The sequence below is a fragment of the Trachemys scripta genome, chromosome 17 (genome assembly GCF_013100865.1).
Source record: "Trachemys scripta elegans isolate TJP31775 chromosome 17, CAS_Tse_1.0, whole genome shotgun sequence".
Classification (NCBI taxonomy): domain Eukaryota; kingdom Metazoa; phylum Chordata; order Testudines; family Emydidae; genus Trachemys; species Trachemys scripta.
Window position 1 is genome coordinate 15,291,224 of NC_048314.1, and position 20,291 is coordinate 15,311,514.

The following is a 20,291-nucleotide window of genomic DNA, read 5'->3' on the forward strand; positions in this document are numbered from 1 at the left end:
GTTGGTTGGAGGTTCAAGTTGATTTGGAGCAATGTGTATTTCAGCTGAGGGATTCCAGTAGTTCTCACGGTAATTGGCATCTGAGAGGGTTAACTTTTGGCTTCTATGAGGCCTTTGGTGCCAAACAGTGTGCATTAATGCTAAGGTTTCTGGTTTGCTCAGGAAAGCTTAGGTAACGAGCCCTGCTCAGATTGGAGCCCAGCAACTAAAAGGACTTTGAGTTTCTGCATACCTGTCGGTTACAAAAGGATATTCTGTTTGAAGGCATGCATTTATATCTACTTGCTGAAATAAACCTACAGAATCAGGAAGACACCTGTGACCTTCAGAATCTCACATACAGAGATGAAGGCCAGGAGTTCCGTAGTTTAGTGATATTAGTGGTATTGATTATATCATGCAGTTTAAACTCTACTTTGCCTTTTTTTAATGTGGCAAATTAGTAGTACAGGTATTGGGGGTCAGAAAAAATATTGATGGAAATGCTGTTTTTTCCCTTCAAGGAACGAGATGGCTTTGGAAGTCTGGCAGTAGCCCGGGGAAGAGGTCGTGGTCGTGGGGACTGGAGTGTTGGGACACCTGGGGGGATGCAGGAAATAACCTACACGGTGCCAGCTGATAAGTGTGGTCTTGTTATAGGCAAAGGTAGGTGCTGCGGACATGACGCTCTGAGATGTAATCTCCGTCTCAAATGGGGGTTCCTAAACTTTACTGGAGTGGCTGTGGTATTTCCAGTACTTAAAATTGTGGTTCAGTGACCATGACCATACAACATAGGAGGAACTTAGTAAGTATAACCGCCTAGTAAGGCAAATGCTCTCTGTACGCTTCCTTCTGATGCCTTGTCTCACAATTGTACTTTCTAGGCTTTTTTTAATATGAGGAAGGGGGTTTGTGCATGCAGAAAAGTTGTACTCTGGGTTATCAGGTCAGGTGTACATGTTGTGCAAAGCAGCATCTCATGAAAAGCCTTAGGTCCTTTTGAGGACCCTTTCTATCAGAGTGGTTTAAAGTGCAAGGGGCTAGACAAAACAGCTGCTTTTCTATAGTGGTACCCTTTTGTCTTGTATTTAGTTTACACTCCATTGCATGGTACTTCTTGTTGGAGCGAATGTTGTATCTCCTTGTCCATGGAGATAAGCTGGGCTACAAGTAGTCACTTGCTGATGTAGTCACCTTTAAGTTAGAAGTCTGTCTGGAAACAGCAAGATCTAACCTACCCACTGAATTTAATCTCCTGGTGCATAATAGACTGGGCAGGTGCCCTATGAGTGCGTAGGACTCCTTAGCTTGCCTGGAGTCTGTAGTTGGCATAACACTGCTGCCTAGTCATTGAGCTCCAGTGTACCAAAGTAATGGAAACATTTGTGTTCCCTTCTTAGAACAGTTGTGTCCCAATCAAACAATACCAAGTGCAAAGGTGAAGGCTTCAACAGCAGTTGTAACTTGGCTCTGTGTTTCGTCATGTTATAAAGTGTGCACCATAACTATATTTAACTAGAAACCGGAATAGAAATTCTGCACTGGTGCAATGCACCTGAGTTAATGTTGGAATCAGGACTTTTTGGTTTTTTTTTTTAACTACAACACTAACACATGAAAGTAGTTTGTATTTAATTTCTCCATACTCTAGAAAAGAATTATTCTGTGTGCTTAATGTTAGCATTTCAATAGTCCCAATTCTGCTTTTAGTGTCCCTGGAGTTGAGGTAAATCAGGTAGCAGTGGGTTCCCTCTTTGCTGCTGGCTAGAGAATTTTCTGCCAGGCTGGATTGCTGCTTCCCTGTTACATTTGTGGCATAGTGATGTCTATATATCATTGAAAATAAAAGCTTGGAATTTGCAGAATGCAGCCAGAAGAGTGGCAGTGCTCTTAAATTCAAGAGAAGAGGCTCTGTTTGTTTTTCTCTTTTCTTACTATTTTCTTCTGCGCTTGGTGTTAGTGTGGTTTTGAGGGGATTTTGCCATGTTCCAGTGACATTTGGCTTTTTTCATGAAGCACTTTATACCAGTTATCATTGGGCAGGATGAATGTGCTGTGAAAATCATAAAGGAATTGGCCTTCATTAAGACTTTTCAGATGCTGCTGTGAACATGCTTAGGGCTGACTGCTTTAAGAAAGTTCAGTTTTTAGAATTCATTCCCTTCAAATCTCCCCATTCCCAGTTTCGTCCTCTTCCCCCCCTCCTCCTATAGAAAGCTTTAAGGAAACTCTCTAAACAGTTTCAGGCTTAGTTTTTGCTGTAACCCTATTCACAAGTGTAGTGAAAATATATTAGCAATGCAAAAAGTGCTTTTGTTCCCTCATAATTCAGAAACCGCTGAAGATATTGTGCTCAGTCTTTCAACAAAAAATCCTGTCAGGGCAGAAACCAAGCAAAGGAAAGTTATTCTCCAAAGCAAAAGTTGTCAGCATGGTAAAATATAATAATGGAAACTACCATTGCTATTTTAACCATTGCAGTAGCTACCAATACAGTAACCATTAGAAAGTACAGAAAAGTAACTTAGGTTTCCACAATGTATAGAAATGTTGTCTCTTTAACATAAGCGCTGTGATCTGGAGGAGCGAACACAGGGTTAGGTGTGAGAAGCTCCTGAATTCTAATGCTGGCCCTGCCAGAGTCTTGCCGTGTGACTGTGGGTGTAAGCCATTGTACTTTGGTTTCCCCGTCAGTAAAATGGGACCGCTTACCCGAGGCTTTCAGAGGATTGATTATTAGTGACTGTACAGTGCTTTGAACACTTGAAGTTGTGTAATATTTACTTGCAATCAGTACTATTGGGGTATTTACACTGGTATTGTTAGTTTGTTTTTATCTGTTTGTTGGGAGTGATGGCTGTAGCTTTGTCTCCTGGGAGTCTTGGATGAGAAATGGATATGACACTCATTTTCAGAGCCTTCTGTGTCAGTCAGTTCTCTTCCCACGCTCCCACTATTTCTGATCTTTTGTCACCTGTATGTCAAGTGGGAGGAAGAGGGGATGTTATTTCCAAGGTTAATACTCTTTCTTATGGATGGCCAAATAGGAATCCTCTATTCTAAAACACCTAGGCCTGGCTGGGGATAAGGGGTTTAGCCATTTGGCACTTGGAGTATTGAAGCTAAATTTCTGGATGGGTCAGCCGGTGAAACCCTAGGGGCTGCTTCCACAGAGAAATTAAGAGCAGAGTCCCAAGTTGGCTCTTTAATGGAAAATTTCCATGTGAATGAGATTCTAATACTGCATCTGACTGAGAATAAATCACTTAATCTTCTCATTATATTTTAACCATTTTCTTCAGTCATTAACTACAGTCATGAGACTGATGTGAAAGAAGACTCTGGGAAATGCAGTTCAGAGTAGGGACTTGGCTTTTTTCTTACTAACTCCAATTTTTTTGACATATAATGGAAACAGATGTATCAGTACAGCAGGGGTCACTAGAGCAATTTCTGTAAATTCGGTTTGTTAATCATACAGCTGTAATGTAATCGTTATAATCCTGGGGTGACAGTGTGTTTAGGATTAAAGAATTTGGAATAAGAGTTATTTATTTTTACTGGAAAAAATTCTAAGTAACGTAATGAAACTAAAAATAGGCTGCTTTAGAATTGGACCTTTCATGTTGAAGACTATGAATTTCATGTAATCTAGACTATTTTGGGTACTTATCTGGCCTCACAATCTTTAAAGTATTTATCCTCACAAACATTCTGTGAGGCAGGTCAATGCTGTTAACTCCATTGTAGTGTTGGGAATCAGAGAAGCTAAGTGGCTTGCCCAAGGTCATGTAGAAAGTCTGTGGCAGAGCAAGGACCTGAACTCGGGTTCCAAGCTAGTCCCTCGCCTTTGGACCATCCATCCTCTACAGCAGGGGTCAGAAACCTTTCAGAAGTGATGTGCCAAGTCTTCATTTATTCACTCTAATTTAAGGTTTCGCGTGCCAATAGTAAATTTTAACGTTTTTAGAAGGTCACTTTCTATAATATACGACCAAACTGTTGTTGTATGTAAAGTAAATAAGGTTTTTAAAAGGTTTAAGAAGCTTCATTTAAAATTAAATTAAAATGCAGAGCCCCCGGACCGGTGGCCAGGACCCAGGTAGTGTGAGTGCCACTGAAAATCAGCTCGCGTGCCACCTTTGGCACGCGGGCCATAGGTTGCCTACCCCTGCTCTACAGGTTCTGAAGCTGACACCTGCATGAGCACCATGTCTACAAAAGGGTAGATGTTAGTACCTGCCATATTCCTTGTTACCTTAAAAACTGTCCTTGAGGGGGTCAGAGGAGGAAGAGGAATTCAGGCCGGATTGTTACAAGCTTTGTATCCGCCATGCACACAGTAACTGACCCCAGTGCCTTTTCCACATGAGCATGGTGAGCGTTCTGTGGCTTAATAAGGAAATGCGAAGGCTCACTGAAAGTTGTTTGTATTTTTTTCCTCTAGGGGTGGGTAGGTGCAGCTTTTCTTGTCTGAAAGACTTGGTGTAGGGTGGAGTGGAAAGCCATACAAATGTCAAGTGCTTTTTCTGTGTGCTGGTGCCTGGAAACAAACTGCAGCCTCTCAGGGGCCCCGCTGGATTTCCATGATAAATACAGCAATATTGACAGATAACGTGGCTGGCCCGGCTCTTGTCAGCTCTGCCTTTTAGCAGGTTTGATTAATTGCTTTACAATTTCACGTCCAGCTGGGGGGCCACTCCTGGATCATTTCTGCCCCCCGTCAGGTAGAAGAATGGAGCAAGCTGCCAAATAAGTCTATAGACAGCCACCATGCGCCGAGCGGGTGACCTCATTATGAAGGAAGGTGAACTCCTTCCGACACTGCAGCATCATGTTGGCTGCTTCATCGTATTTGTATGCTCCAAAGGCATAGTGAGAAGCTATCTCGAATGGGAGGAGAGTACCTTTTGGTGTGTCAGAGGTAGAAGGATTCTGATACCCAAGAATGTGCAGTATTTAGAGGGATTAACATACAACCTTTTGTGAACAAGCCTAGAGAGAACTCACTTCACTCGGTGCAGAATGGTAAAAGAAGAAGCTGGTAGGAAACAGACCCACAATTAATAGCTTCCCCTAAAGATTTCTGCTCTTGGTAACTTGCATAATGAAATGTGAAATGCTCATTATGGAGACAATTTGAAACTAAAGACATTGTGGCATTTGCAACTGGGCAAGGGTAGCAAGTCAGAAGGAAGATATTTAGACCTCAGGAGAGGTTACACATAGTTTTGCTTTGATGTTCACATTAGCATCTGTCACTGATACCAAGTTCTCTTCCTTGCTATACGCTCACAAGTAGGCAGGCTAAAAGTGTAAAACTGTCTTCCATTCCATATGGCAGCCTAGTGAGCACATAAGCAGGCCCCAAGACTCTCAGTTGATTGTGCACACATCCTAACATCTTAAATGAAACAATTCTTGTTTCAAAATTCCTCTCATAACTTTCCAAATCACAGTTGAAATGGATGGTTTCCTATTTGGCTGCACAGGATAATCTGTTTTGCCTGCATAAGGAAGGATGTGGCATAAAAACTTCTCTAATCCCCCAAAATGCATCTAGAAAGAGTTAATTGCCTAGGGGTGACTCTTCCTCCCACAAAAGGGGGTATAGAATGTTGAAAAGGTCACAAGTTTTACATTGAAATGAACAAATGTACTCAATGTCCACACTTTGTCTTGAAGTTGTGTTCAGGGCTGGTTTTAGGAACACTGGCAAAAACAGGGAAGCTACCTATGGATACACTTTAATCAACTTTCTTGCTCAATTGCTCATTAGTTTCCTTTTCTCCCCCTTGCAGTGTATGTTTCAGCTAGTGCCCTTATCTAGGTCTGTAGGAATCAGAGCTGTAAAACTTCCCCCCCACCCTCTTTTCTCCAGTTGAGTGGCGCTGATCTGTAAGTTCTGTGAAATTCCAAAAGAAGAATTGAACCATTGTAACATCGGCTGAAGCTTTTGTTAAGCAAATTTCATTAAGAGACTGAGACCTCGCAAGTTTTTTCACGAAGTCAAACCAGATTTCATTAGCTCCAGCGTGCCTAAGAGTACTCTTGTGTGTTCACTTATCTGAGAGAGCTGATTCACTGTTCATATGTTTGCCAAAGATGCACTAAAGGACATGTCTACACTTGAAAGTTATTTCAGCTTAAGGTAGGCTGTGAATTTAAAGCTTGAATAATTCCCCATGTGGACACTCTTATTCTGTGGTAAGTGTCCACATGGGGAGCTGTTTTGAGTAGCTATTGTGGTTAATTTCCTCGTGTATACAAGTCTGAACTCTAGCTGTGAAGTGACAGGCTGGCAACTGTGAACCTTGCATTGTTCCAGAAGTGTGTGTAGCCATTTGTGCTGCCTTGCAAGTGGGAAGTGGCTGCAGGAGCCAGTAGGATTTTAAGGAAAGCACCTATTGAATGATGCATAACCACAGGAAAACTACCAGGCTTTGTCCTCACTGCTAAAAAAGGTGTGTTACAGTGAGATAAGTAATGCACCTTAGCTGTCGTGCTGTCAAACAAACAAAACACCTGTTTCGGCAGTGAACATGTAGCCTTAAAGTGAGGAAGAATAACAATGGATCCGTCTCAGTTACTTTTCTTGAGAAATAACTTCTGCATTTGTACTGATTAGCTGGCCCTAAGGGTAAGAGATGGTGGTAAATTAGCAGGAAGAATCCTTGTCTTTGGTCTTCGTTGTTCACAAAATATGTGCCAGTAATAGTGAATTTGCTTAGCAGCCCAGCAAAGTGTGCAAAGGCACTAAGGTACATACCCTTCTTCAGACGTTAAGTGGCATTGGCTGACCCAGTAAGAGACGGAAGTCTGGCATGTAGCAGCAAAGACTTGGTCTCTGGGTGCACTTATAAATAAATGGAAAGGGGTGTGGTGGGGATGTGAGCCAAAGTATTATGACTATATTCACTGTAGTGTTTCCTTCACTGCTTAGGGCAGACACAAGGGTAGGGGGAAAAATCTGTTCCAGCTGTAGGACGTAGCTTTGGAAATCATGATAATCATCTCTCTATATAAATGAAATGTTGTATGCTCATCTCTTCTCATGCCTTGATTTCCCTTTTCTGCAGGTGGAGAGAACATCAAGAGCATAAACCAGCAGTCAGGAGCCCATGTGGAGCTGCAAAGAAATCCACCTCCCAACACGGACCCTAGCGTACGGATATTCACCATCAGAGGAGTTCCTCAACAGATTGAGCTCGCTAGACATCTCATAGATGAGAAAGTTGGTGTAAGTGTTATGTGGTATTGCTTCTGAACTGGTTTTAGTTGGCGTTGAGTGTTTTTACTGATAAAGGTTTGGGTAGATGGGGGCACAAACTTCTGCATTTTGTGGTGTTAATAGTCCGGCTTCGAAACAACATGCTTGTGAGCAGACAGCCTGAAATGTCCGAACTGGCCCTCCAGTAGACCTGGATTAATATGGATGGATTTACTGTAGCCTGGAATGTTTCTCCCAGAAGCCTGCTTCAGTCATCCAGTCTGGTCTGCTGCTCTGTGATGGATGGCAAATCTAATGCTTTGCCAGAAGAGATCTTGTAGGGTACCAAAAGGGTGTCTAAAATCAGAGCTGGGGGAGAAGACTGAGCTATGTTGCTACTTGGGGATTATGGAAGTGCACAAAGGGGGTGGCAGGATCTCTGACACTACAGACTGCTGTTACTGTAGTGGCTCTGTGGTGGCTCTTAATCTACCTGTTACAAAGCCATGGGTGTTGCAGTGTAATGGAACCAGGCCAAAGAACCTAGTCAGGTGAGACTTGGGTAAAAGGAGGTGAGAAAATATTGAAGTGGGACCTAGTAAAACTGAAAAAGCAGCCTTTATACTGAATTCTTTGACCATTAGCAGTAAATATGCCCAATGGCCTGTGATGGGATGTTAGATGGGTTGGGATCTGAGTTACTGCAGAGAATTCTTTCCTGGGTGCTGGTGAGTCTTACCCACATGCTCAGGGTTTAGCTGATCGCCATATTTGGGGTCGGGAAGGAATTTTCCTCCAGGTCAGATTGGCAGAGACCCTGGGGGGGTTTCGCCTTCCTCTGCAGCGTGGGGCATGGGTCACTTGCTGGAGGATTCTCTGCACCTTGAAGTCTTTAAACCATGATTTGAGGACTTCAGTAGCTCAGGCATAGGTTAGGGGTTTATTACAGGAGTGGGTGGGTGAGATTCTATGGCCTGCGTTGTGCAGGAGGTCAGACTAGACAATCATAATGGTCCCTTCTGACCTTAAAATCTAATCTATGAGAGAGTTTTCGATCTTGGAGTACATATAGTGAAACACTTTCATACATTTCTAAGTCCCACTGGCTTTCAGCAAGACACTTAGGAGCCTAAGCAGTTTTCAAAAATAGGCTCCCAATTCACTTAGGCGCTTTTGGGAATTTTACACTTTCAGAATTGGTGCCATGAGTGGTATATCCTGTGCTTTCTGGTCCCTTTTCTTACTCTTGATCTAAACATAGTGGCTGGGGTTTTTTTTGTTTTTTAAAATGATGGGAGGAATTATAACATTCAGTGTTTGTGGATTCTGTGACAGGGTACCAGCATGGGTGGACCTGGCGGTTTTGGTCAAAATCCTTTCAGCCAAGCACCTGCTACACCTCATCAAAAGTAAGTTTCCACAACGTCCTGTGAACTCTAACGTAGGGAGCGTGAATGTGAGCATTTTAGATTGAGGCGTGAAGGTTTAAAAATAAGTGAAAACTTGTAGAAAGTCAGATTGAAGACTCCTGAATCCAAGGATGAGTGAGATGAAGCTTTGAAGCCCAATTATAGAAAACTCCTAATTGGAGCTGCCAGTTCCTGCCACATCTAAGCACACCCACCATCAATGCAGCAAGGGTGTGGAAAGAAATTAGCAACGGATACTGTTGACCTCAAGTCTGAGTGAGGTTTGATGTGCCCTCCTTTCAGCTCTGCTAACAGTAACTTAAGGAAGGCCTTCAGGCTCACTTCTCCAGTATTGGACCAGTCAGGAGTTTCCCCCTATTTTTGCATTAATTCTTGCCTTAGCAGCTGCTGACTCCTAATCATTTTGATGCTGTTACTGTTTTTGTGCATATGATCTATTAAGAAAATGTTCTGTCCGTCTGCTTCAGTGTATGGTATTATAATCCACAGTGGTCCTCAGGCATTCATGACACAGGGTTGGGGCAGCACCTACCAGACGTGGCAACAGCCTGGACAGCAAGTCCCAAGTAAGTAGTTAGCATTTTGGTTTAAGAAAAATCCAAAAGTTAATCTGTACTCCACACAGGTACACAACTGCAGGTCTCGTGAGCCCACTCGTATGGAAGATGGTAGAAGAAGTTACACATTTAAAGTGCATGCATGCAGGTGCACCCTGGAGTAAGGGATCAATGCTCCTGATTATACTAGTGTAACATAAATTGAAGGCACGCAAAGAACCTGTTATAAATCACTCTTTGCTGTTAGCTGCTTGTTTTAAGCGTCCACCCCTCTTTCCTGCAGGAGCTTGGACTCCCTCCCTGCTTCCCCCTAACAAGATCCTTCCCACCTCTCTAGACTCTCTCCCCTCCTGCCTTCCCCAGTGGAGCACTGGACAGCACCATTCCCTCCCACTAGCCACACAGCCTGTCATTAGCAGCCCACCTCCTTTCTGCTCCTGACTCTCTTTGCTACTCCCCTGCTCTCCTGATGTGAGCTGCCCTCACCACTTGTTTCTCAGCCTGAAGGAAAGATTGGGATTCTGGGAGCAATGAATGAATGGAGAAGAGAGGGGGTTGGTTGGTGAAGAGGGTAGGATTGACTCCCGTCCTAGTTCCATCTCCCTGTGACACAGAATACCCACCCCATCCCCCTTACTGGAATAGCATGTCCCTGAAAGGTTGTAAGTACTGACTAGCACCAAAGCTGTTAAACGCTGGGAATTAGTCAGCGCCTTACCGGTTAAACAGGACAAGTTGGTCACATGGCTAAAAGTAAATTACAAATTCATTGTTGGTCAGAGTTCCAAAACTTCCGTCCTTCACTCCATTCACCAGCCCAGAAAAGCCGATCTGCAGCTGTTTGCTTGCTGGGCCAACTGGGCTGCGGAGGTGCCTGCTTTGAGTGGCTATTGCTCCAAGCCAGGCGTTTGACCTCCTGATTGTTTAAACCCCCAACCCGTTCAGATTGGGAGAACAACAGACCCTCCTTAGTTTAGGTGGCTCCAGCAATGCCATTCTCCTACATGTCACTCTAACACATGGAGCAGTCATTTCACGCAAACACCAACTTGTTTGTCAGCAAGCCCAAAGTTAATATTTTTCTCTTCTGGTTGAGGTGGTTTCACTTTAACTCTTAACAGAGGCCTAAACTTTCAGACCAAGAGGCTACTTCTTTCAGAAACTTCTTATGCCTTCCTTATGCCAAAAGGTGAATCTGGTCAGAAACTTGGTACAAGTCTCTTCACCTGTGTTGGGATGATATGGGGTATTTCAGGTGCTGAGAGAACTTTCTGTACATTTTTAAATACTTGAATAACTTAAGTTTTAAAAATAAGCCTTTCAAACTTCTTAGGAATGGCAAGTGTCTCTTTAAGTGTTATGTTTCGTTTAGAAATAAGAATCTGAAAACTGGTTGCTGCCTGTAGCATGCAGTTTCCCACTAACAGACCTTCTCAAGATGTAGCACTCCAGCTCTACATACCACCTGGAGTGCTGCACAGTGATTATAAGTGCAGCTGTATCCATATTTCCAAGAACAGAGACTAAAATTTGGTGCCATGGAAACCATAACTCTGAATATTCTGCATCTTGTTCATGGAAATCCCCTGCCATAGTGCATTATTAACTTAACGTTTCTAATATATATGTTACAATAGCATAAAGGGGCTCCAATTGGGAACAGGGGCCCATTTGTCCTAATCTCTGTACAGACACTTTCAAAGACACAGTCTGTGCCCCAAGGAACATACAGTCTAGGAAGCATTGAACTGTAAATAATTATAGTGGATATGTAGTTCAAATAGCTTAAAGTAGTAAAGTGATGCAAGCACCCAAATGTACTCCTTCACTAGGTAGCATTATAGTAAGGTACTAATGGTCACTAATGTTTTCCTGCTACCTTTACTTTGTAACACCAGAATATGCTACTTGCAATTATTTTCAGTTTGCTTTGAGTTCAGGAGGGCAGTATGTCCTGGGTTTTAGGAACTCCATCATAACTTTCTGACTTAAAGATCAAACACCATGTCCACAATACTCTCCTTTCTGCATGGGGAAAGCAGTTAGTAGAACTCTGCTAACATTATTTGAATGAAGCAGGGAAGGGTACCGTTAATATCTTGACTCCCCTGTCCTGGGATCAGAGCTATCATGCAGGCTTCCTCACCACTCCTGTACGCTCGAGGCTCTTATCTTTGCTTTCATGTAAAAAGGCTCTGGGTGTGCTTCCTTTTACATTTCTGAAACATGCTGTACTTGCCTCAGAGTGTGTACATTTAAAAAAAACCAACACCCCAGATAACTTAATATTTTGCATGAGAACAAGGGGAGTCCTTCGCCACCAAAACAAATCTGCACAAACTTTGCTGTCCAAGAGCAATTATTTACAAAGGAAAAATCCTCCTAAAATAACTCTCCCATACATATCCCACCCTTCCTCAAGCAAAGGTTTAAGAAGAGAGATGGGCTTTGCACCGCACCTTGAAGGTCAGCAGACTTGGGCTATGAGCCGATGGGATAAGTGAAGGCTGTTCATTGGCCACCCTGCCGCCAGCCCCTGATCAGATTTGGGGCCTGTTTGCATGCAGAAGTCACAATGGCACAAACACCAAGCCAGACACAGATGAAAAAGCACGCCCCCTCCCCCAAATGCTTCCTGAGGCTCCAAACTGTAAACCTCTGGGCAAACCCTTTACCGGCTGGGGTCTGTACCACCCCTGCCGTGCTCTGGGTCAGGTGTCTTGCATCACTGCTATTAAACCTGGTAGGAATGTTGGCTGTTGCGTTCCATGTCCACTTAGAATCCTCCATGTTCCTGTTTATAGCCAGGCACACTCTGAAGGCAGTCTTGGTAAAGAGAGAGGACAGACAAGATAATGCTGTGCTTTAAGCAGACCTCACTGCTTTCTTCTCCTGCTGCAGATCACAATGGTACCCAGTCAGGCCAGGTGGAGTTCACCAAGGCGTGGGAGGATTATTATAAGAAACTAGGTAAATACCTGTCTCCTACAACTTCTTGTTTTTACACACAAAGGTTTATCTAAAATCCGCTTCTGACCATTTCCTTCCCAGCCTGTTCTAAAGCAAGTGTCGCAGCCTGGTTTCCGTGGTCTCATTAGCATTGTCAAAGAACCAGATGAATCACTCTTCAGAACAGACTTTCCATGAGCAAATTCTAGAATGTCCCCCCTCTTCCCTTTCACCAGCACAGCCCCCCTCGTGAGAGGAGGGGCGGACCCCCCAACCCTACACATGTATTTAGATTTTAATTACTTCTCCCCCATCTTAAATAAATTAACTGGCCGGGTAAAACATTTTGCCGTGAAATGTATTTAGTGGCGTGTCCTTTCAGCCCACTGCGGACTGTAATTCTCCTAGAAGAAAAGGCATTGAAGGAGGTCCTTTGTTGGCATTAGCAGGTGGACAGTCAAGGCAGCCCTGACCTCTGCAAGAAAAGGTCTTGACTTGTAGCTTTGGTCAAGTCTTTTAACCCGCTTTTATGCCCCTGGACAGGACACTGCTGCCCTGTTTCCTCCACCCACTTCACACTTTCAGTGTATTATGTTCACCCTTCCCCCCCAGCCCCTGCCACTTCAAAGCTCTCTTCAGCCTGTGTTGCAGTGCAGGGCAGCACCCAGAATTGAGTATGGAGAGTGAAGGCAGTTAGATCGCCAGGAAGAGCATGCTTCCATTTTTTTTTCTTTGTGCCTCCCATCCTCACCCACCAGTCTAATGCATGCAGTGGCTTTCGTGTAGCGCTTATGCATTTTAGTCCGCCTGGCTTTCCTTGCTGTGTCTCTAACTAGCACATTGTCTGTATTGCTCTCTAGTTAGTCCGGCAAATGATTCTGCAGGTCCTGTGCATTAAGCATAATGGTACGGGTAAGGGGGGGTTCCCTGGGCCCAGGTGGCTGGCCTCTCCCCTAGTTGAAGCTTAGATATGCTGAGCCCATTAATTGGATTGACTCTTTTCAAAGGGTGCATGTGCTCTCACTAGAGAAGTGGCTGCAGAAATGTTTTATAAAATGATTGGCTCTCTTGTGAGAGACCAGGCAGGGGTGAGGTAAAATCTTCTATTGGACCGACTTCTGTTGGCCAGAGAGACAAGCTTTCGTGTGTCTGCACAGCAGCACAGTTTTCGAAAACAGTCTGCATCCATTGCCAGCATATGCCTTCCAACTAGCATGGCACCGGTGTGTTCTGGGACTTCTAGAATAACCTGCTCCATAGTGTGCATCACTGTTGCTGGAAGCAGGTCTTTTGGATGGCTTCTGAATGCAAGGCACAGCGTTGTGGGATGGTGTTGGTCATGCCACAGAGCTCGCGGCTCCCTTGCCACGCTTTGACAAAACCAGAGTAGGCTGCACAGGTTCCATTAACACTGAGCTAAAGACTGCATCCCAAGTACTGCAACCGGCTGGCGTGCCTAGCACCTGTAAGGTGCGTGGGATAGCTGTTGTGTGTGGCTGCAGGGTGTCAACAGACACTGCAAACTAGGTATTCTAATTGATGGCTCTTTGCAGTGTGCTGTCACCGAATGAGCAGAGGCTATTCTAGCCCCTCAGAATCCGTTCTGAGATGAACATAAAGAACAGCGTAGTGATCTCAAGCTGGTTCCTTGGATGCTCTGTCATCGGAACTTGGCTTGGCAGAAACTGGGTTGTCAACCAGGGATGTACACATTTTTTTTTCCATCCCAGGTCCCTCTCTTTTGAATGTGAATATAACTGCCAAAGACACAGGCAGTCTTGCTCACTGGCACAGGCCAGTGCTGTTCAGTCTTCCTCCTCCATCATGGTTCTGCCAGTGCCCTTCAGTTCTCCTGTAGTACCAGGTAGTAAACATTCTCCAGAGGTTGCCGGTTATGTCCTAGGATGGCTTGCGATGCTGGCTAAGTGTTTGTCCAACAAAGTCAATTTGGCTTCAGCTGGTCACCACAGGTAGGAGACTAGTGTGCTGCTCCCTGAGGAAAGGATTAAAATGGGGACAACTCAGGCCCCCTTACTCTTTAAAATAGCTCGTCCCAAGCGAAGAATCCCACCTGTTGTAGCAAGGCGTGAAGAGGACTGTTGAGGGCATGGGCAGTAGACTTGGAGCCAGGAGCTGTCTGTTGGGGAGATGTCACTAGCTAGAGACTTGTCACCTGTTCCTTATTGACATGCCCGTTGTTGTCCTCTTTGCACAGGCCAACAGAGCCAGCAGCAGAACAGCCAGCCTGATTACAGCAAGGCGTGGGAGGAGTATTACAAAAAACAGAGTGAGTGAAACAGGGCCGCTGGAGATGAATAAACTCCTGTTATAAACAGTTAGCTCTAATCCATTAACTTGTCTCCACTCCCTTGCATCATAAGGTCCCATTCCCTTACAAATCCCCTTTCTGTGCCCTCCTGTTGGCGAGGGTGCTTGTAGTTCTCCCACAGAAAGCTTTACGTCTTGCTTGTTACTGCACCATCTCAGGGCAAGGTGAGGCCAATGAACTACAGTCCCCAGTGGACTGTTTGTTCCCTTTCAGGTGCACCTCGAGAAGTTGGACTGTATTAGGAAAACGTTGGCACATGTACCTGTGCCTGAGTAGAACAAGAACTGACAAAAGGCCTGAAGGCGGGTGGGGCTTGCTCTCCGAGGTGTAAGAAAAGCGCTGTACTTTGGTGACTGAGGAGTTGCGGGGGTGGGGTGTCGTCTTGTTGACAGTTCAGAGGAATGCCGCTCCAGCCGCTTTCATGCCCTAGCTTCTGGAGCTGTTTGCTGTTCCTCACCTGGAGGACTCGAAGGATGAACAAAGCAAAATTTCCAAGCCAAGTATCCCTGAACAATGGGAATAATTGTTATGCTTTCAAAGTGCCGCACCAACTAATAACCTGCAAGTCTGCTTAAAACGTGTCCTGTTCTGTCCAAACGGCAGGTAGCCGCTGCTGCTGTATTTTCAGATGTCTGCTGTATTTAAACATTACAAAACAATATCGCGAGTGTATGTTTGTTGGCTTGCTGTTGCCGGTTCTCGACTACCTGTGTTTCCTTTTCGTCATCCAGGTCACGCTGCCAGTGCTGCTTCTCAGGCAAGTTCCCAGCCGGACTACACAATGGCATGGGCGGAGTATTACAGACAGCAGGCTGCCTACTATGGGCAGACACTAGGGCAAGCTCAGGCCCACAGCCAGGTCTGTATTTGTGTTCCACCGAGCTCCTCTGCTGCTGCTCCTCTTCTTAGTGTAGTTTAGCATTGCCCCAGTGTGGGGAAGACCCCACCGTGGGCATAGGCAATAAAGCTGCCTTGATGTCTGAGACACAACTAAAGAAGAGGGGAAATCAGCTAACTGCAACCCACTGTGCCTCTCTGTGGGAAGCTTAATACTTAACTGAGCTGACTGGCTTGCGTGGGCGCTTGCATCACAATCCACATGCTACCAAGATCTCTGCATTTCAGAGCTAACGGATGGCCCAGCCTTGCACAAGGGGGCACATCCAATTCGCAGGGTCACGTCCACATGCGGACTTCGACTTTCATGCATGTTGGGAATCCTTGTGCCTGGGTTAGGTGTTTGCAAATATACACAAAGGCTTCAGAAAAGCTGGCCTGCAGCTCCAATGTCCTAACGGGAAAACACGTCACTGGAAAAGTGATTGTACTGGGCATATCTGGTAGCTAATTCCATATCTACCTTAACTGTCACTCAAGCCCTGCAGTTCAGTTGCCATCTTTCCAGTTGAAGGTTGAGTGGGATTCATTTTGGATCCCACCATCAAAGCTTCTTTGGTCAGGAGTAGCTGTTGCCCGCAAAGTTAGACTTGCTAAGGTGAACGTCTCTGGCATTTGGCGACGTGTATATGCACCTCCCACATGCAAGTTATGAAGATGGCTGATATTTAAAAACAGCACTCCATATTAAAATCCAAGTTAAAGAGCTAGATTACTTACTGGCTTGGTAATGGGTTGCAGAGCTCTTCACCACTGAGTCACTGGTTTTAATAGAGCCTGGCAGAGCCCAAAAGTTATTACTAGTTTGTGGAAATTGTTGTGTTTTTCAACTAATACTTCATCCTTTCTTTATTGGAATTTCATAATTTTTCTACCAGCTCTATGTCTAGCTGAAAAATCCAACAACTTTCATGAAGGATTTTCATCAAATTTCAACTCACTTTTTGTCAATCTGAATTAAAAATTTAATGAAAATTGCTCCCTTGGATGTCTTTTACCAGCCGTAGTTACTAGCATATGATGGGGGCATGGTAACAAGTGTGAAATGACTCTCTGGTCTGTTAATTTACTAGTGGGCAGGTACCTCTCTCAGTGCTTCTGTTTGCACTATTAGGGAAAGAAAGATGTTAAGGCCCAGACTTTACCCTCCCACACCCCAGGTCTGGGTAGAAGCACACTCCTAGGCAGTATAGAAAAGTTTGCACTGCCATTGTCTGTGCATAATTCGTGAGTATGGCTGTCCGGCACCTTTCATCAGCACTGAAACTCCAATTCCTAGAGAGACAAACGTTTGGCCATAAAATTACTGAAGGTGCAGCCCACTGTTCTGCATATTCACTCTGGTTCCAGACTTGCTGGAAATGCGGTGGGAGGGAATATTTAGTGTAATTAAATAACTACCTTCTGGCTGATCTAGATGATGTACTAAAGGGAGTCCCCTTCCAGTCTTCTATTGAAAAGTCTGGGCCTGTGGAGAAAGAAATAAAGTTCTTTGAGGGGCATGGACTCTCAGGAAGAAAGCTCAGGGATAAGAGGTATTATGGCTGAGTTCTTGCAGAGACTTACTTCTCAGGTATCCCTGTGTGGTACAGTTAGAATGGGAAATGTGGTGGGCAGGTGTTTTCTGGAGATCACTTTAGAACTTGCTGCTGAGTAAGGCTGTGTCTACACTTCAGAGCCTAGCTTGGCGTAAACCCCCAGTGTAGACTGAGTATGCTGACAGGACTTTTTCTGTCAGTGGTGGAACCAACTCCCTGAACGACAGCAGTTATGCCAACGGAAGCACTCGTCTATAGGCATAGCTGCATCTATGCTCAGGTTTTGCTGACATAGCTATGTTGGTCCGGGGGGGTGGGGTTGGGGTGTCAGCCTTGCCTAACAAAGCTGTCAATGTAAGTTTTAAGTGTAGACCTAAGTTGACTTTGTTTCTTTCTCTTTCTATGCAGGAGCAGTAGAACAATGTCCTTGTGGCAAATTTTTTTCTTGGAATCATTGTGGAAGAAAACCTTTTTGTAACAGAGGTTTCTAGATTTGCAACATTTTGATGAAGACTTTTCTGTTTGTTTGTGAAACACTAGTTGTAGGATAATCTAAACTGAACTTTTCTAAGAATCAGGAACAATTAGTAATGTACTAAACTTATGGACATGCTGGTAATTTTTTGTTTCCAAATTTGTAAAAACTCCGGGATTCTTTTTGGAAAGAAGCCAGAGAATTACAGGCACCAAAACGCACCCCAGAGCTGTGACATTTCAACATGTGGTTTTTTGTGTGTTTTTTTTTTTTTTTCTTTTTAGTTTTCAATCTTTTCTGTTGCAACAGAAAGAGTGGCTTGGAAGTCTTAGGTGGTATGTAACAAATCCTAAAAAAAAAAAAATTTTAAACAGTATTTAAATATTCTTAAATATGTAAATTCATTAAATGTTTTACTTCTAATTTCTTGTATCTTGGCTGTCTTTTTGATTTTATTGCATTTTTTAAAAAACTGAACTATGGTATGTATTGTAATTAATTAATTATGTGAATTCTGTATTGAGACACTTACTGTTTTGCTGTCAGGCAAGTGGGGGGGAGGTATTTTGTAGGGTTTGTATAATTTCTAGAGTTCTAAAGGGTAATATAAAAATGTGTTAATTTTTTTAGCAATACATTTTTTCATGTCTCCATTGCTGGTTGCATTTATGTATCTAAGACCTCCAAGCTTGTTTAAAGAAAAAAAAACAAAAAAAACCCTTCCTCTATGCTCTCAGAAATATAAATACTGTTATTTTTAATATTAAAATGAATCTGCTATTAGTACCTTTAACAAACACTGTGGAACATTAAACCATATAAAAAGTAGTAACTATTTTTTAATTCCAGGGTGTTTTTTGCTTTTTTCATTTTTCTTTTTAAATATTTTCTTATCTAATATTTGTCAAATTACCTAGAGAAATAAATGAATCTAGTATTAACCACAGTATGCGCTAAATAATTTTGATTTAATAAAAGGGATAATATGATTTCCAATGTTTACTGTAGTGTTTCTTGTACAGATAACAGTGTATTTTTAAAGGAAAAAACGGAATTGAAGCTATTTTTTCTTGCATTTTTAATTGACCTGCGGGACATTCCGTTTTGAAATGTACTGAAGTTACTGTTCTTGGGTTCTTTCCTTATTTTTTCCTTATAATGCTTGAAATGTCTAACTATAAAGAAACACCATTGGATAATGTTGAGCATGATGTTAAAAAAAGTGTTCTTTTTATTTGACTGACAGTTGCATTTTACACTCTATATAATAAAATTTCCACAAGATGTCTTGTGGGTGAAGTATTTTTAGTCTGCTTTACTCCGTTTGCTCACTCTCCTCTGAAAGTAACTCTAGTGAGCGTGAGCTAACTGCTTTTACCTCAACAAGCTCCATCTCGGCCTGCATACCTGGCACGGATCGCATCAACTTAGCTCCAATTGATTTCATGTTAATGGTTTTGGATAATGCCATTACGTTGACTTGAGAGCCTTAATTCCAGTCAAACTCTTAATGTCATATGGATGTGTCTTTTGAAATAATGGGGCACGAAGGAGTTCCACAATAAGGTATTCTAAATGTAAATGCCTATGGCCGGAGAGATCTATTTAATAAAGGGAAGTTTTCTATAAACAGGAATGATCCAGAAGGTTTGTCTACACCTGCGTAAACACAGTTATTGCTTGTTAGTGCATTAGCAGAGCTTGTTTTATAATCTCCTTAACTTGTTGCTCTTCTCCCAAAACGTTGTCCTCAGTGCTAGGAAGTGGAATATTTTAGCTTACGTTTGCGCTTCTGGTAGTGTCGCTACTCGGGACCAGGTCATTGGAGCAATGCCATCCTCCCTTACAAAAAAGGAGTTTGAGTCCCTGGGAAATGATGGATATTATGGGATAGCAATGTACGTTAACCATTGAACGACCTCTTCTTCCTCTCAGGAATCACGTGGACAGGGAAACTTTCTCTAGCTGCAACCAACCCAGACTGGGCTGAATCACTTGCGAGAAATCCCTTTTTTATGTGAGGTTCATTTCCCACAACTTAAATAAAGCTTTGTCCACCCTTCTGCCTTCTCAAACACCCAGGCATCTGTAGCGGAGTTGGCGAGGGTTGGGGGGGGGGGGGGTAAAAAGAGATTCCCATCTGTAAAGCAGTGACTCGGAGGCGTGTAGAGAGCCGGAAGAAAAGAGACTAGAGCATCTTTAAATACACCTCCAGAGAATCAAGAGAGACGTTGAAAGATGGAATAGTAAAAGCCACTTGAAAAGAGGGGGGGGGGGGAACTGCAGGAGGAGAGGGCATAAACACTGATGATGGGAATGGGAATTGGGGAGAGGGCATTACCGAGAAGACTTCCTTCTAATTCATCTTCCAAGCTCTGTGCCAAAACAGCATTTGGCATGGTTCACAGGGAGCAATTGTGTGATAATGAACCCTAAGGTGTCCATTAATTGAAGACTGAGTATTGCGGATTGTGCCAAGAGTCATAAATGGCACAGGATTGTGGGAGGATGCATTTTCTTAAATGTATCTGTAAGTACAGATTAGCGAGTCTCCCCAGTGAAATACCCATACTATAAATTATGGAAATCTATCCTTCTGATGCAACCTTTTATTGAGGGGGTGGGGCAGCAAGAGAAATAGTTTGCAAGCCTTTGAAATTCGGCCTGTCATTAAGATGGCGCCTGCAAAGCTGGGTTTTCATCAGCAGTCTGGTGTCCTGGAAGGCTAAAGTGCTTGAAATGATACCAAGTGCAGCAGTTGTCTTCCATTATTGCTGCATGGTCATCAGTGAAAGGGATGCTTAGTGCAGGAGCAATTTAACGTGTTTGGTCATAAATTGGAGTTTCTCCTGCTCAGTATCAGCCCTACAGATGCAGGCAGTTGGGTAGGGCAGCCAGAAAAGTCTAGAGTTTAGTTTCCAGTA

The 20,291-nt window shown here is 43.6% G+C and overlaps 1 protein-coding gene across 12 annotated transcripts in view; it reads left to right on the forward strand.

Moving 5' to 3' along the window:
• Window positions 1-18,653, forward strand: part of FUBP3 (far upstream element binding protein 3) — a 56,830-nt gene extending 38,177 nt beyond the window's left edge. For 7 of the 12 annotated variants that reach the window (XM_034793532.1, XM_034793534.1, XM_034793537.1 and 4 more), the window contains 8 exons: window positions 504-645; window positions 7,062-7,222; window positions 8,528-8,601; window positions 9,112-9,188; window positions 12,081-12,149; window positions 14,344-14,415; window positions 15,189-15,316; window positions 17,301-18,653. In XM_034793532.1, coding sequence (XP_034649423.1) covers window positions 504-645; window positions 7,062-7,222; window positions 8,528-8,601; window positions 9,112-9,188; window positions 12,081-12,149; window positions 14,344-14,415; window positions 15,189-15,316; window positions 17,301-17,309 — 732 coding nt within the window. In that variant the 3' untranslated portion in view covers window positions 17,310-18,653. The remainder of the gene's footprint in view (window positions 1-503; window positions 646-7,061; window positions 7,223-8,527; window positions 8,602-9,111; window positions 9,189-12,080; window positions 12,150-14,343; window positions 14,416-15,188; window positions 15,317-17,300) is intronic. The other 5 variants (XM_034793540.1, XM_034793542.1, XM_034793543.1 and 2 more) reach the window with 3 other exon arrangements.
• Window positions 18,654-20,291: the final 1,638 nt, after the last annotated feature.